General features: G+C 42.7%; 1 protein-coding gene and 1 pseudogene across 1 annotated transcript in view; one reads left to right on the forward strand and one right to left on the reverse strand.

The window, feature by feature from the left end:
* LOC141121596 (uncharacterized) overlaps positions 1–17,460 on the forward strand; it is a 482,112-nt pseudogene that overhangs the window by 152,260 nt on the left and 312,392 nt on the right.
* The window catches only part of LOC141121623 (uncharacterized), a 91,130-nt gene that overhangs the window by 12,535 nt on the left and 61,135 nt on the right, over positions 1–17,460 (reverse strand). The window contains 1 exon segment of the mRNA XM_073611273.1: positions 13,276–14,266. Within this exon segment, the coding sequence (XP_073467374.1) occupies positions 13,276–14,266 (991 nt within the window).

Genomic DNA, 17,460 nt, shown 5'->3' on the forward strand with positions numbered 1-17,460 from the left:
TTTAATATTTTTAATACTTAAGTGGATATCCAGTGGGGACCTTTTATACACCAAGGGACAGGAAGTCCCCACCTCCTTGTGTGTAAACAGCTGCTTTTGGGATTGGGACGCGTGGAAGGAAACCGATACCCACGCAACTGGAGTGACAAGACCAACATCACTCGCTCGTACCCCTGCAGGGGTGGAGTGCTCCGGTGAGTGCAATCACATTGGGGGGCACTACCAGTTATTACAGCACGGCATTTTTTCACGAAAGAAGAACTTTTGCACAATTGTTATGAACAATTTTTTTTGCACTAAAACAACATATGGAATATTTTATTGCGATTTGACACATTACTAATGATCTATTATTGCGAATGACTATTGCACATTTATGCACTATTGTTTGATAATCACTGCTTCTGGCACTTATCACTTTATATTTATTAATGTGAAGATTTATTGGTGTTGTTTTAACATTTGCGATTTTTTGCACATATAGTAGCATTTTTTTCACTTTATAAGGTGTTTTTTCACTAAAATAAGGACAGGAATTTTTTTGCAAGAAATTTCTGGATCTTATTAATATATATATATTTTTTCAATTTTATATAGTATTTATGCACTTGTACATGTGTTTAATTTTCAATCCCACTCCTAGTTATAACATAGCGCCATTCCCTATATTTTTATTTTTTGGGGGATCACTTAGGTGTCCCCTTCCCACCTAGGGGGGCTGCAGGTGTTGATTAGTCTGTAAGTGCGGATCTGTTGATATATTTATTTTCACAAATTGCTGTTTGAACACAACACCGGCAACCAAATAGAGTACAGTACCCATATGACATCTTTATCATTTTCTTCACACAAATAGAGCTTTCTTTTGGCGGTATTTAATCACTGCTGGGTTTTTTATTCTTTACAAAAAGAAAAACTAGGAAAAACTAAATAAATAAAATAAAGTTTTTCCCCTGATGTGCGCTGAGGAGGCGGCACTGATGGGCACTGATAGGTGGCACTGATGAGGTGGCTCTTATGGGCACTGATTAGGTGGCACTGATAAGGAGGCACTAATATACCCCACTTATGTGATAGGTGCACTGATAGGTGATACTGATGGGCACTGACAAGCGGCACTGGTGGGCACTGATAGGCAGCACTGATGGGCGGCACTGATGGGCACTGAAAGCCAACACTGACTGGCATCACTAATGGGCACTGATTGCTGGCACTTTATTGTAATCAGGGCACTGAATACCTGTCTTGCTGTCCCCTGCAAGTACAGTAGATGCCGCTGATCTGCTCTCCTCGCCACACACTCTGTCAGTGTGAGGCAATGAGAGTCGTTTACCGGCACTTCTGTGTCTACATGTGACCAGCTGTGTCCAATCACATGGTTAAAGGGCCGCGTCATCGGGTCTTTACAGAGATCGAGGCCGCACCGTGTCCTAGCAACAGGGCATGGGCGCGATCACCACGCTGCGTGCCAAACGGGCGTGCGAGAGCGGCAGTTCTGGGACCAGGTCATATGACGTCCACCCAGAACGAAAGCCGCATCATTTGACTGCGGGGCGGGCGGCAAGTGGTTAAATAGAGTGGAGCAGCCCTGCAATACTATATACTTGTACACTGAGTTCAGCCATAAATGCAGTCTCTGACCATCTCCTGAATCGATCATGTCTGCAATCCCTAACCATCTCCTGTACTATGTCTGCAGTCTCTGACCATCTCCTGTACTATATCTGCAGTCTCTGACCATCTCCTGTACTATATCTGCAGTCTCTGACCATCTCCTGTATCATATCTGCAGTCTCTGACCATCTCCTGTATTATGTCTGCAGTCTCTGACCATCTCCTGTATTATGTCTGCTGTCTCTGATCATCTCCTGTATCATATCTGCAGTCTCTGACCATCTCCTGTACTATGTCTGCAGTCTCTGACCATCTCCTGTGCTATGTCTGCAGTCTCTGACCATCTCCTGTACCATGTCTGCAGTCTCTGATCATCTCCTGTATCATATCTGCAGTCTCTGACCATCTCCTGTACCATGTCTGCAGTCTCTGACCGTCTCCTGTACCATATCTGCAGTCTCTGACCATCTCCTGTGCTATATCTGCAGTCTCTGACCATCTCCTGTGCTATGTCTGCAGTCTCTGACCATCTCCTGTATTATGTCTGCTGTCTCTGATCATCTCCTGTACTATGTCTGCAGTCTCTGACCATCTCCTGTACTATGTCTGCAGTCTCTGACCATCTCCTGTGCTATGTCTGCAGTCTCTGACCATCTCCTGTACCATGTCTGCAGTCTCTGATCATCTCCTGTATTATGTCTGCAGTCTCTGACCATCTCCTGTACCATGTCTGCAGTCTCTGATCATCTCCTGTATCATATCTGCAGTCTCTGACCATCTCCTGTATTATGTCTGCAGTCTCTGACCATCTCCTGTACTATGTCTGCAGTCTCTGACCATCTCCTGTACTATGTCTGCAGTCTCTGACCATCTCCTGTGCTATGTCTGCAGTCTCTGACCATCTCCTGTACCATGTCTGCAGTCTCTGATCATCTCCTGTATCATATCTGCAGTCTCTGACCATCTCCTGTACCATGTCTGCAGTCTCTGACTGTCTCCTGTACCATATCTGCAGTCTCTGACCATCTCCTGTGCTATATCTGCAGTCTCTGACCTTCTCCTGTACTATTAGATGGAAATAGTTACCACCGCTCTAGGCAGACCAGGTTGAAGTCTCCTGTCTTCCACTGTGCAAAAGGGTGAGAGCCCCAGGTGCTGGCAGTTGCTGATGCAATTGTATTCGTGCAGGAAAGATCTGGACAGCCGCACACAGGGATGAGCAGATAAAATCTTCTTTATTCAAAACGTGGCATAAAATCAGTACATGACACCGCTGGAGCTAACGCGGCTAAGCTGTGAGTAAGCTCTGTAAGAGCGTGAAACGCGTTAGCGGCTAAGCTGTGTTGCTCCAGCTGTGTCATGTACTGATTTTATGCCACGTTTTGAATAAAGAAGATTTTATCTGCTCATCCCTGTGTGCGGCTGTCCAGATCTTTCCTGCGCGAATACAACTTCTCCTGTACTATGTCTGCAGTCCCTGACCGTCCGCTGTACCATATCTGCAGTCTCTGACCTTCTCCTGTACTATATCTGCAGTCTCTGACCGCCTCCTGTAGTATGTCTGCAGTCTCTGACCATCTCCTGTACCATGTCTGCAGTCTCTGACCGTCCGCTGTACCATATCTGCAGTCTCTGACCTTCTCCTGTACTATATCTGCAGTCTCTGACCATCTCCTGTGCTATAGTATCATGCATATAAAAGAGGCAAAAAGATTTTTATCTTTACTTTATTCATTATGTTTATGTTTATTTTTATACTTATTTTTATTTTCATTTTTTCACAAATGGCATTGGTGTTCTATATAGATTTATACACTTTTCTCTATACCTCATTTATATTTTTATATTTTTTCATTTCACTTCATACAAATCCCTATGGACATTTTAGTCTCACATTATCACTTTCTTTAGTTCATTATTCCATATATTCAACATTTATTTCAATTTAATTCAATATATAAACCACATAGTTTATTTATTTATTCTCATTCTCATTCCACTTCATGCTGTTCACCTAGTAAATGAGTGCTGAGATCTCATGCGGCTAGTCTCCAGCTGCTTGGTATTATCTCATTTATGTCTGGTCACATGTTGTGTATTTTAAGAATAAAAGTTGTTATCACTTTTATGTAAGCTAGCTATGAGTAAGCGCTCTGTACGAGCGTGAAACGCGTTAGCGGCTAAGCTGTATCACTCCAGCGGTGTCATGTACTTTATTATTCCATGTTTTGAATAAAGAAGATTTCATCTGCCTGTCCCGGCGTGCAGCCCGTCCAGATCTTTCTACACGATTACATCTCCTATACCAGTGTTTCTCAACTCCAGTCCTCAAGGCGCACCAACAGGTCATGTTTTCAGGATTTCCCTCAGATGAAATGGCTGTGGTAATTACTAAGGCAAAGAAACTGATCAAATCACCTGTGCAAAATAGTGGAAATCCGGAAAACATGACCTGTTGGTGCGCCTTGAGGACTGGAGTTGAGAAACACTGTCCTATACTATGTCTGCAGTCTCTGACCATCTCCTGTACTATGTCTGCAGTCTCTGACCATCTCCTGTAGTATGTCTGCAGTTTCTGACCATCTCCTGTACTATGTCTGCTGTCTCTGACCATCTCCTGTAGTATGTCTGCAGTCTCTGACCATCTCCTGTACTATGTCTGCAGTCTCTGACCATCTCCTGTACTATGTCTGCAGTCTCTGACCATCTCCTGTACTATGTCTGCAGTCTCTGACCATCTCCTGTACTATGTCTGCAGTCTCTGACCATCTCCTGTACTATGTCTGCAGTCTCTGACCATCTCCTGTACTATGTCTGCAGTTTCTGACCATCTCCTGTACTATGTCTGCAGTTTCTGACCATCTCCTGTACTATGTCTGCAGTCTCTGACCATCTCCTGTACTATATCTGCAGTCTCTGACCATCTCCTGTACTATGTCTGCAGTCTCTGACCATCTCCTGTACTATGTCTGCAGTCTCTGACCATCTTCTGTAATGTGTCTGCAATCCCTGCAGGAGAGGGCACACACACAAGTCCTGGACCAGTACAGAGGGAGGATGTTGTATGGGGGGGCCCAAGGCACATTTTACATTGGAATCCCCCCTCCCCAAGGACAATCATTCATTGGGTGCAATAAACATATAGGTGTAAATACATTATGGTTAGAATTTTATTCAATAATGCAATAAATGGCCATTCACTTCCCGGAAAGAAAGAGGTATGGGGGGGGGGGGGGGGCAAGAAAGGAGGTGAGAGAGAAAAAGAAAAACAAGGAGTAAGAGAAAGAATGAAAAGGGAGGATACATGGAAGAGAGAGGAAAAGAAGGGGAGGAACAAAGAAAACGGGTGAGAAAGAATAAGAGAAAGAACAAGACAGATGGATAGAGGGTGAGAGATGGAAAAAAAACAAGAAATTAGGATAGAGAGAGAGAAAATGGAAAGAAAGGAGAACAAAGAGAAAGAGTGGTACATCCTAAAATGTACCATAAGGAGTTTAATACGGTACAAGTTGAAGGGACTCAGGAAGCGCTAAATGTCTGCTGGTTAGGGACGCAAATGACTTGCCTTGGGTGCTGACAAACCACGCTAAGCCACTGGGGCTGGTATGAAATTGTTTCCAGGGCTGGTTATTATGCCCAGTCTGTCCCTGGGCGAACCTCTGCCAGGGCGGGACTCTGCCTCAGGCTGGAGCTCGGACTGGCTTGGGAGCATCCTGACAGCAGTGCAGTTTGAAAGAAATCTTACCTAAGAAGCAGTGGGAGCAAGGAGGACAAAATGTCCAAAAAAAAACAAAAAAATGAATTTCTTCATCAGTTTAGGCCAATATGTATACTTCTACATATTTTTGGTATATATATAAAAAAAAAAAATCGCAATAAGCGTATATTGATTGGGACGCGCACAAGTTATGACGTCTACAAAATAGGGGATCGATCTATGGCATTTTTATTATTACATTTTTATTTTTACTAGTAATGGTGGTGATCAGCGATTTTTAGCGGGACTGCGACATTGCGGCGGACAGATCGGACACTTTTCACACTTTTTTTTTTAGTGGTCAAAAACTAGACCCAAATTGCCTGGTATAGACCTGGGGGGGAACCCCACGCCATTTTTTTTATTCTGGCGACAGAAGATGTCGGCAAGGGAGCACCAGGAGAAGATGACGATGGGAGACACGGCTCGGGGGAGAAGACGGCTCAGAGCTATTTTACAATAAAGGAATTGTCAAAAACTGGTAATTATTTTTTGTCACATTTCACTGTTTTTGGTGAATGGATAGGGGTACAAGGTATTCACATGGGGGGATGGGATCTGGGGCCCCCTTGTTAAAGGGGGCTTCCAGATTCTGATAAGCCCCCCACCCACAGACCCCCACAACCACTGGGCAAGGGTTGTGGGGATGAGGCCCTTGTCCCCTTTAACATGGGGGCAAGGTGTTTTGGGGGGACCCCAAAGCACCCTCCCCATGTTTAGGGCATGTGGCCTGGTATGGTTCAGGAGGGGAGGTGCTCTCTCGTCCCCCCCTTTTCCTGTGGCCTGCCAGGTTGCGTGCTCGGATAAAGGTCTGGTATGGATTTTGGGGAGACCCCCATGCCATTTTTTTTTTTTACATTTTGGCGCAGGGTTCCCCTTAAAATCCATACCAGACCTGAAGGGCCTGGTAATGGACTGGTGGGGGGGAACTTGCGCCATTTTTTTTCAATGATTTGTATCTATATTGCCAGGATCCGACAATACATTACAGCCGCAAGCAGTTTTAAATTACATTTTTTCCTTTAGAAATGTAACTTTGCTATGGTACTGTTATAAACATGGGAAAGATGCACTACTTTACAGGCAGACTAAGGAGACCCCCCAGGCATGATATTTAGAGGAATATTTCATTTTATTGTTTCACTTTAGGCATTATTAAAATCACTGCTCCAACAGAACTCCTGCATTACTTAAAACGATCTTCCCCTCTACAACAGACGTCTGTTGGAGGTGCCAGGAAGAAAGAGGTACTCTCATCCATATTTTCTGGACCTGCTCTCGGATCCGGGATTTCTGGAGAGAGATACTTCTGATAATCCAAAAATTCACTGACCGCATTGTCCCCGATGACCCAGCTTATTTTCTTTTACACGCTACTGATACACCTGCTAGGATTTACAAGAAATCAGTCGTAAGACATCTACTGGACGCAGCGAAAGCATGCATCCCCTCTTTCTGGAAATCCACTCACACACCATCTATAGCATTCTGGCTTCAAATAGTTTAGGAAATAAACCAGATGGAGGATCTAATCCTCACAAGCCAAAATAGACAGGAGACATATTCAAAAACTTGGCAGCTCTGGAATATCTTTAAATACTCTGAGGAGGGGAAAACCCTTCTAGGCAAGTGATGCCTAGCAACGGAGTATAACAATCAACTGCCAATACCTAATCCCGTAGGGGGCCACCCCGACCACCTCCCCCCCCCCACCTAAGCTCACACCCCCCCCTTCCCCCCCTCCCTTCTCTTACCCCCCCTCTCCCTCCACTTCTCTCTTCCTACCTCTGTATCTATTTCAACTCTGTCCCTCTTTTCTCGCGAATCTGTTTCTTCTTATTAAAATACAAAATTCACAGGGAATCGCTCACAAAAGGTATATAAACTCAGACATATCCTGCTTTAATGCAAGGTATATTTCTAGATAGAAAACATGGAAAAAACGGATCATATGTAAAGCCTTGGAAAAACATAATAATTAAACCTCTTAACAACAACATTTTCTCATATGCCACACAAGTTCTATAGTAACTTAAAGCATTTTTCATGGCCTGATGTTATGGCACTTTGTTTCCTATTTGTGTATCTCTGTTATTATTGTTACTATATGTACCGAACCTTGTTACATGTCCCGGTGAACCGGTTTCCTGTTATAAATAAATAATTTTGCAAAATCACTGCTCCTGAAAAAACTGCCGTTTTTAAAACTTTTTTTGCATTGATAAATGTCCCCTGGGGCAGGACCCGGGTCCCCATACACTTTTTATGGCAATAACTTGCATATAAGCCTTTAAAATGAGCACTTATGATTTTTCATGTTCGTGTCCCATAGAGTTTAACTGTGTTCGCACAAATTTTTTGCCTGTTCGCAAGTTCTGGTATGAACCAAAGCTACCCAATAGCCAATGCCACATGAGCATGGGTGGTACCATAATATTAATGCCTCAAATGCAAAACATTATTGCATAGAATGAAAAGGATCAAACATTAGTAAATGTATTTTCTATGTATGATTGTGCTCAGCTCTGTAGTGTAGTGGTATGCCCTGCTACCTATTAAGGTTCAAGCCATGGGTTCGAATCCCACCAATGGTATCACTTCCTAAAAATGTGCATTGTACCCAGCAGCATAATTAGCGCATGCCCATCAGTTTGGTTTATTCCATCATTTTAAATTCCAAAAATCCAGCTATTCAAAAATCAGGAAAAAACAGACAAAGAGGTGTTAGTACAGGATAAATGGAATTTCAGTGAATAAAAGTCCATAAACGGAAAATAATGACAAAAGAAATGTCCAAAATAGTATACGTGATCTTCCAAAGGGTGATAAAGTCTTCAAACCACACCATACGTGTCAGAAAGAACCACTCCCCGTTAGTATTGAACCCACCAAGAGGTATTGCCTTACACTCCCGTGTTTGGCAACAATGCAGTTACCCATAAAGTGTTAAATCCACGTACAAATCCTCTCCACTCAGTATCGGCGGGTGTGGGCAATCACATGGCGGAAGATAAAACAAGAAAGCTCCACTAGTGTGATAACGTCAAAACAAATTGATGTATTTATTGAAGAAAGCCTTCTCACATTGCACTTACAAGGTATATATACAAACTAGCATAGAGGGTGTAAAACCAGTGCGCTCTATCGATCTCTAAACAGAGTAATTCAGTCAGCAATATCTCACCATACTGCGGATACAATCCAAGCGTCTCTCGTGACCAAGTCTTCCTACTAGTTGCCATACAGCCATGACCTGATGCGTTTCGTCATCTTGACTTGGTCCTGGGATTGGCTGCATGGCAACATTCCTAATATACCAGAAGGCATGAAGATGATTATCACCTACACGCCCATCGCTAGGTCGATCGTGGGTACTATAGTAACATGACTAGCACAGCCACACAAACCATATTGCCTCTAAGCGCAGGCAACGGTGACAACGTGGCTGCATAGTTATAAAATAGTAACGGTGTCACCTCACAGACACAGTCTCTATTCGAGATTGAGAAAATAACACCAAAATCTGCCTGAAATGTATAAATAATTATATAAGAAAAATTACAGATACTAATTAATAAACAAGCAGGCTGGAAGAAAACCAAAACGTACTGATAAAACAATTTAAGTCGAGTTCAATATTTAACCCATTGGGCATTAACGTGTTTAATAGGAATATCCATTTAGTTTCTCTTTTAGATAGGTCCCTCACTAGATCAGACCCCCTCCAATTAGGGAAAACCCTATCAATGCCGCAAAATTGCAACAATGACGGGTCTCTACTATGTACATTTTTAAAATGAAGGGACACACTATGTTTTGTAAAACCATTCCTGAGGTTAGTCATGTGTTCTGAGATACGTATCCTCAATCTTTTAGTGCGCCACACATAGTACAACCCACAGAGGCACCACAACAGATATACAACATGCGTTGTGTTGCAGGTAATAAACTCATCAATAGTAAAATCATCTCCAGTAACCTCAGATTTAAATGAAGTACAACCCCTATTCCTAATTTTGACAGTCCTACAGCATATACACTTTCTACATGGATAAAATCCTTTATCAAAATTAAGTTTTTGTACTTTTTGTTGTCCAGGTGGATCTAGTATCTTCTTATTTGCTCTGTCACCGAAAATGAGATAGATACCTTTTTCTTATCTATAGATACCTTTTCGGGTTAGCAGGGAGAACCGAACCCAAATGCCTATCCAAAGATAATATGTGCCAATGCTTTTTAAATATGGCCCCAATGTCGCGATATTGGTGATGGAAATCTGATATAAAACCCCATTGGTGCTGGTTAGGTGCTATTAAATTATTGTTAGCTGTAGATCCCTGAAATCTAGAAGTGTTAGCTTCCCCACTTATAATATTATCTAGGGTCATATCCTTTTTTGTATAAACTTTTCTTTCAATACATTTGATTGTGTATAATAGTCATCATCCTTGCTACAGTTACGTTTAACACGCATAATTTGTCCTTTCGGTATGTGAAAGATAACTGTTGCGGTCTGTTGGTTTAACATAAACCTTGGTTTCTAATGACAAACCCATTTTAAGGATGGTGACATCCAAAAAGTTAATGGAGTCGGCGCTTACTTGATAATCTAAATGTATATTATTATCATTAATACTAAAGTGATTGCCACTGTGCAGCTCATTTTGCACAGAGTGGCCCTGATCCTCGACTTCTGGGGTCCCCTGGTGGCTCTCGCGGTTCCTCCCGCATCATATAACACCCTAGGAGAAGCGCTCTCCCGGGGGGGTTACCTTGCGGGCATGCTCCCGAGTCCAGCATTCGTGCCCATAGACACCAATGCCGGACTCGGCCCCGCCCCCGGGTCATTGGATTTGATTGACAGCAGCGGGAGCCAATGGCTGCGCTGCTGTCAATCTATCCAAGAGCCGAGACCCTGGAGAGAGAGGGACAGCGCGTCCCCGCCGAGGGAAATATAAGGCTCAGGTAAGTAAAATGGGGGGGAGCTAGGGGGCCGGTCACTGCCAGGTGTTTTTTCACCTTAATGTATAGGATGCAATAAGGTGAAAAAACACGGAGGGTTTACAACCCCTCTAAGAAATGATAAAAAGGAATAAACCGATTCTTCTGTGCCCTCCCATATAAATATAAGGTCATCGATATACCTACGATAATATTTTAATTGTGGTCGATGGACATTAAAAACCTGTCTGTTCTCCCACTCTGCCATAAACAGGTTGGCAATGCTGGAAGAAAACTTAGCTCCCATTGCAAACGCCAACCTGCTGCGAGTAGAAGTGACCGTAGAACCAAAAATAACTGAGAAATACAAAAATCCAAAGCCTTCCCCAAGAATACTTTTTGCGAATGTGGGATATGTACTCTTTTACTGAGAGCCCAATTCAAGGCTAGTAAGGCATCATCATGCTGTGTGATTGTGTATAGCGATGATACATCAGCCGTCACTAGAAAGGTAGGTTTCTCACGATCCAATTCGACCTCATTCAATCACAATAGCAAGTCTTTGGTGTCTTTTAACTAGGCCTTGGTAGATAGTACACTTGGTGGGCTGGAGGAACTTATCCAGGTATTCTCCCAACCTTGAGGTCAGTGAGCCAATGCCATTTACAAATCGGTCTAGGGGTCAGAGTCTTGGCATTTTTATGGACTTTTGGCAGAGTATAGATGACAGGGATACGACACGCACTAGGTACTAAGTACCTTTGTTTTCTTTTTATTAAGGACCTGATATCTCGATCCCAAATCTATTAATGACATCAGTTGTGTCCCTGTCTAATAGTGGGGTCCCTGTCTAATCTCTTATGCATGGACCTATCATTCAATGGGTCCAACATCTGTCCAGGATAAAATTCTTTATCCAATACCACAACTCCGCCTCCCTTGTCAGCAGGTCTTATGATGACATCTCTACGTTTTTCCAATGACTTTATACCTTCTGTTATATGGTTAGGGTTCACACTTTTCTGTATCTTAATACTATCCAAGTCTTTAAGTACTAGATGTTTAAATACTTCAATCTGGTGATTATTATTTATCTGGGTGTTGAATATGGATTTATTACGCAAGCCACTGTCGATTCCTTGGGGATTACTCACAAATCTCCAAAGGATGTTTTAAAAGATATTTTTTCATATTCAACTTCCGTATGAATTTATGAGTATATATATATATATATATATATATATATATATATATATATATATATATATATCTATATATATATCTATCTATCTATATATCTATCTATCTATATATATCTATCAAATGTTTTTAGATATGTTAGGGTTTCTTAGGGGCACGCATTTTAATCCTAAATTTTAAATATTCAACTCCTTATGGTTCAATTCAAACTTTACTCAAAATGTATATTCCCCCATTTACACATCCCTTCTTCTCTTTTCTGGATCGTTTGTGTCTTCCTGCCCTACAACCTTGCGGTTTCTTCTTACGTGTTCCCTGTTGAATAAGGCCTCCCCCTTATTGATTTGGTGGATGAAAACCCAGAGTTTTGGGTTGGTGGTTTGGAGGATGGAAGTTCCATCTCAGAGTTCTCCAACACCCCCCAGTTCCCCTAAAAAAGGTAATTGTGGTCCTCAAAATGACCATATTGATCTAAAGGGTTGAAATCTATTTTGTTGGCCTAGGCCAAGATACAGCGTTGAAGCAACATACAGCAGTGAGAGCTATCCAGCCATCAGCCGAACGCGGCTTGGTGTCTCCGCAAGGTAAACCTGACTTGATGCATCAAATCTATACACAGAGCACCACCTGATTTGCATTTAAACAAATCTCCGATCTGTGCTAATACAGCTAAACAGATTCTGATCCGTACCAAACAAATCCTGTCTCTAGAACCAAATTTCTTGCCTTTTATTGCAAACTGATCAGAGCCGAGGTGATAGAATGAGCCAAAAATCAGGTACAATTCACTCACCTTAGATAATCTTGCATCCCAACGCTGCCACCAGGCCTGTTGGGGATTTGAACCGGACCGCCGGATGGCCCCCACCGGGATCCCGGAACTACAGATTGACCCGCTCACAAGATGAAATCAAAATATACTAATTTAATATGGGTCGATTGCCCTTTGTTATATGCAATATGAAAGTAGGATGGATTACATTTTAGGGTTTGGTTACAGAGAAAATAGAATAACAATTCTAGAAAAGATGTTTACCTCCATATGATGTACAATCTCACAATGTTTTTTTCGATTAGAAAGATCAAAGTCAAAGTGTTCCCATAACAATCCAGCCATACTTAGATCTGATCTAACATTTCTTAGCAAGCAAACAAATTCCAAGTCAAACTCAGATGATAGTAACATGATGGGAATTTACAGAACAGACAGCATGGAAACATCATTAACCCTTCATCTACTGTACCCATAAGTGCATATGTATGATCTCAGTTATTAGTATGAAACCATGACTGATTGAAAAAAAAACAAAAACAAACTAGAGGGGTCTATCCATAAAACAATTGTTGGATGAATGTGACAAACATTTGCCCAGCCCTGACAAATTCTGGCTGTTTTTTAGTTAACACTGTAATTTCCTATACAGTGGGACCTTGGATTATGAGCATAATCTGTTCCAGGAGAATGCTTGTAATCCAAAACACTTTCTACTGCTATCAATGACCAACACGGTATAACACTTCATCCATGACTTTGGTGATCTCTGATCTCCTTATGAACTGTTTCTTACATGATGAAGATCAGCCATGGAGTATATCTGAGGTGTATAGCAGGGTGTGCTTCTTCCCCACATGAGAGCTGTGATGTCCAGCAACATTCATATAGAAGACATTTTCCGCACTCAAGGCACTAATACACCTCGAGGGTTGTGTGGGATCCCTGATGTACAGGAAGACAGGACTTCAGTGAGGAACAACTCCCTCACTTGGAACAGGAAAGTGGCTTCTCCCCCATGTGAGATCTCTGATGTCTGCAAAGGTGGGACTTCCTTGAAAAACATTTCCCGCACTCAGGACAGGAAAATGGCTTCTCCCCTGTGTGCAATCTATGATGTCTGTAAAGATTGCGCATCCCTGAAAAACATTTCCCGCACTCAGGACAAGAATACGGCTTCTCCCCCGTGTGAGACCTCTGATGTGCAATAATATCTGATTTATTTGCGAAACATTTCCCACACTCAGAACAAGAATAAGGCTTTTCCCCCGTGTGAGATCTCAGATGGCTGTCAAGATGTGCCTTTTGTGAAAAACATTTCCCGCACGCAGGACATGAATGTGGCTTTTCCCCCGTGTGAGATCTCAGATGGCTGTCAACATGTGCCTTTTGTGAAAAACATTTCCCACACTCAAAGCAGGAATAAGGCTTCTCCCCCGTGTGAGATCTCTGATGTCTGTACAGATGAGATTTCTGTGAAAAAAATTTCCCGCACTCAGGACAGGAAAGGGTCTTCTCCCCCGTGTGAGATCTCTGATGTCTGTAAAGATGAGATTTCTGTGAAAAAAATTTCCCGCACTCAGGACAGGAATACGGTTTCTCCCCTGTGTGAGACCTCTGATGTGCGTCAAGTACCGATTTTTGTACAAAACATTTCCCGCACACAGGACAGGAATATGGCTTCTCTCCTGAGTGAGATCTCTGATGAATGGAAAGATGGCTCTTCTTTGAAAAACACTTCCCGCACACAGTACAGGAAAACCTCTTATTCGTTGGAAGGACGGCACCGTCCCTCACAGTCTGAGGTTCCTCAGGATAAGAGGAATGCGATGGTCCATCTACACTGTGTGGTGCCGGATGGACATTTGAGGTAGTCGGGTTTTCTCCTGGACTATACTGTGTGATGTCCTCATCTTCTACTTTACAGTCAGGAGACAAAGTGAGACAATCCTCTGAGGTTTTCCTCATCTCCCGTCCATCTACTAAAATAGAAATAAAAAGATTATTACTAGACATGTGCAGATTGGTTCCTCTAAACCAGGACTCCGCCCACATCAGACAGTTTTGTCTCTGAGGAGCTTACAATTCCCCCCTCAGGGTAACTAGTAAATGGGTCCTCTGATCTCCTACCAGTTCATTTCTTTATTCATGGACCTTAGTCAGATAGTGAGGAAACCCTGCACTTCCTTATTTAGTCCATGATTTAGTCATGAATAACAGCGGGGCTGAGCCCCACCACAGGTCAGAGAGTGAGGATGGGGGGAGAACAACCAAGATGACGATTAGACTGATCCTGAAGACCACCATCATTGGGTTATTGACTCCTCCCTCATTATCACTTTCTGTTTAAGGTTCCAAAGTTTAAGGATGTTATCACATTATTATCAACATGTAAAAGTCTGTGCTCCAATCAAATCATTAGATATAAAATGTCCAGATGGTAGAAAATGGGTGTAAGAAAAGAGAATACATAATTATGTGTATATATAGTAGAGGGTAGAGAGCAGAAGTCTGGGCTATGTAGTATACAACATATTGTACAAGATATATACTATATGTATATAGTATCAGAATTATGTAATGTACAAAAAAAAATAATAATGTCAGGGCTGGGCTCCTGCTATTTACGAGCAGCTATTTTCTTTTAGTGCACAGAAGCTGCTTGGCTGTCAGTTAATTACCAGCCACTCATTGTTTCCACAGTGACCCATATAGTTACCATTACCTGCCTCATTAGTTCAGCCTACAGCCAACCCCTTTTGGCCAAACAGCTTTTCTCATTTTCTCCCTGCCCTTGCGTGCTTTATGATCTCCAGTGTGTTCCTGTGTAAGACTTGGACTGGCTGACTTCCCTTTCCGATACCTGTTCCTATTTTTGCTCTTTACTACGCTGACTTTTGGCTTCCTGCCCCTGGCTCGTCTGATTTCCCGCTCTGTCATGCAAACCCTGGCTTCTGTTTTTGACTACGTTCTTGAACTGTGTTATTTTTTGCCATTTTATTAAAGGTGTGATTTTAACTGTATTTTCTGTCTCCCGGTTTACGGTTACTGACATTACGCAAGGATCATAAATCCAGAAGATGCAGACAATCCACTTAGTTCTAATATTTTCTCCAGATTGGATGTGCAGGACCACCACATGGATGAGTTTGCCATAGTGTTACAAATGCTCCTGATTCATACTGCTCATCTGGATCCTCCTACTCCGGCTGCTCCAGTACAACCAGTGTTGAAAGCTATACCCTGCTGCTGCTCCTGTCTCTGTTCAGGCAGCCGCCTCTGATACTAGTAACAAACAAATGGCCCCTGCCTGCCTCTAAATACTACCAATGTAGGAGGTAAGACTAGCGCTGCTCCACTTCCAAAGCGTTTTGGGGTCGATCCAGCTCACTGCAGTGGGTTTCTCAGTCAGGTTGAAATATATTTTGAGATTCTGTGCCGGGCGTTCCCTACGGACAGAAGCAAAGTAGGCTTAATTTTTTTCTTTGCTTTCTGACAAAGCCTTGGCTCGGGCAAACCCTCTATGGGATACACAAAAACCCATCCAGAATTACCCTGAGTTTGTGACCTCCTTTAAATGGTAAATTTGATATTCCCGCTCACTCCACCTCTGCTACCAAAAGCCTTATTGGCCATTAAACAGAGAACGAGAATGGCTGCTGATTACGCCATTGAATTTCGTACTCTGGCAGCAGAGGTTGTTTGGAACAATGAGGCTCTCGTGGCCTCTCTGATAACATTAAAGATGAGATTGCGGCTCAAAACATACCTAGGAATCTTGAGGCATTGATCTCGTTTGCCATTCTCATTGACTCCTGACTCCGAGAGAGACCTTCCTTTAAGGAGCGCTTGTGGAAGCCTCCTTTACTTTTGGCTCCGAACTTTGCTTTCCCACCCATGCCTCCCTCACCTCCCATGCCTCCTGGCCTCAAGTCCTCCACTGAAGTAGAGCTCATGCAGCTGGGCTTCACATGTCTATCTCTGCTGAAGAGAGGGCTTTTAGGAGGAGGGAGAGATTCGGCCTTTACTGTGGCCAGGCAGGTCGCTTATTGAAGTCTTGCCCAAACTGTCTGGGAAACGCATGTTAATTTCTCTTCTCTGGTCAAACCCAGATATGACCAGAAAAGTCGGCAACCCACAGAATTGGTCCCCGGATTTCATTAAAGCCTTTGACTCCCTCAAGGATGCTTTTTCTACAGCTTCAGTGCTGGAACATGCTGATCCTATGTTACCCTTACTTTCAACGTCCAACCGCTGAACGCTCTATGCATCCTTATAACTACTTTTGTAAGAAATTGTCTCTAGCAGAATGCAATTACGAAATAGGGGACAGAGAATTATTAGTCATTGTGACGGGAGTCACTGTTGGGCGCAGGGTGACCAAGAAAAGAATGAACCCTGAGAATATGATTGGATTACTTAAAATGGGACAGTAATATTTATCCACAATATCTCCCAGGACATATGTAAAGACTATCCTTGGTTTGTTTGATTCTGAACTCAACATGTTAGTTGGGAGAGCTGATCACATTGGCCTCTAGAACTGGGTAGGAGCCGGACAGTCTACTCATACTATAGTTGTTGCCCACTAGGCTGGGGGGGGGATCACTGTTTGTATTGTTAATTGTAATTAGCTCCTGCTATTGTGAGGTGTCCTGGGTGTATACTAATGTGTGAAGCTCGGTGACAACAAGTCTGTCCTAAAGGTCATGTCTCTGAGTCACCTAGGCTGTCTAAAGGATTAGTTAATGAGCTTATGTTAATTAGGTTTCTGATCACAGGTGTATTTTCAGAGTAATATGAGCAGGAGGTATACACCTCCTCTTTTTACTGTATATAAGACTTGTATGCCGTTCAATAAAAATTCATTCCTGTTTGACCCTCAAGACAGAGCCTTGTCTCGTACTTGGGGGGTGAATTATTCGTATGGGTTTCTTGTTCGGCTGATTGAAGTGTTCGGTAGCTGCCTTTGTGTTCTGAAATGGAATGTCTTAAATGGCTTTAACCCCTTTCATACTGGGGGTGTCATTACAGCCATCACTTTAGCTCTTCAAGAACTGAGGCATCTCCTTGCGGGTACTATTGTGCTGATCCTCATTTTGACCAAACCATAAGAATCTCACATTTTTGTCTGAGGCTAAAGGCTTATCTCCTAGAAGGGCTCATTGGGCCCCTT

This window comes from Aquarana catesbeiana, unplaced genomic scaffold (assembly GCF_042186555.1).
Source record: "Aquarana catesbeiana isolate 2022-GZ unplaced genomic scaffold, ASM4218655v1 unanchor226, whole genome shotgun sequence".
Classification (NCBI taxonomy): domain Eukaryota; kingdom Metazoa; phylum Chordata; class Amphibia; order Anura; family Ranidae; genus Aquarana; species Aquarana catesbeiana.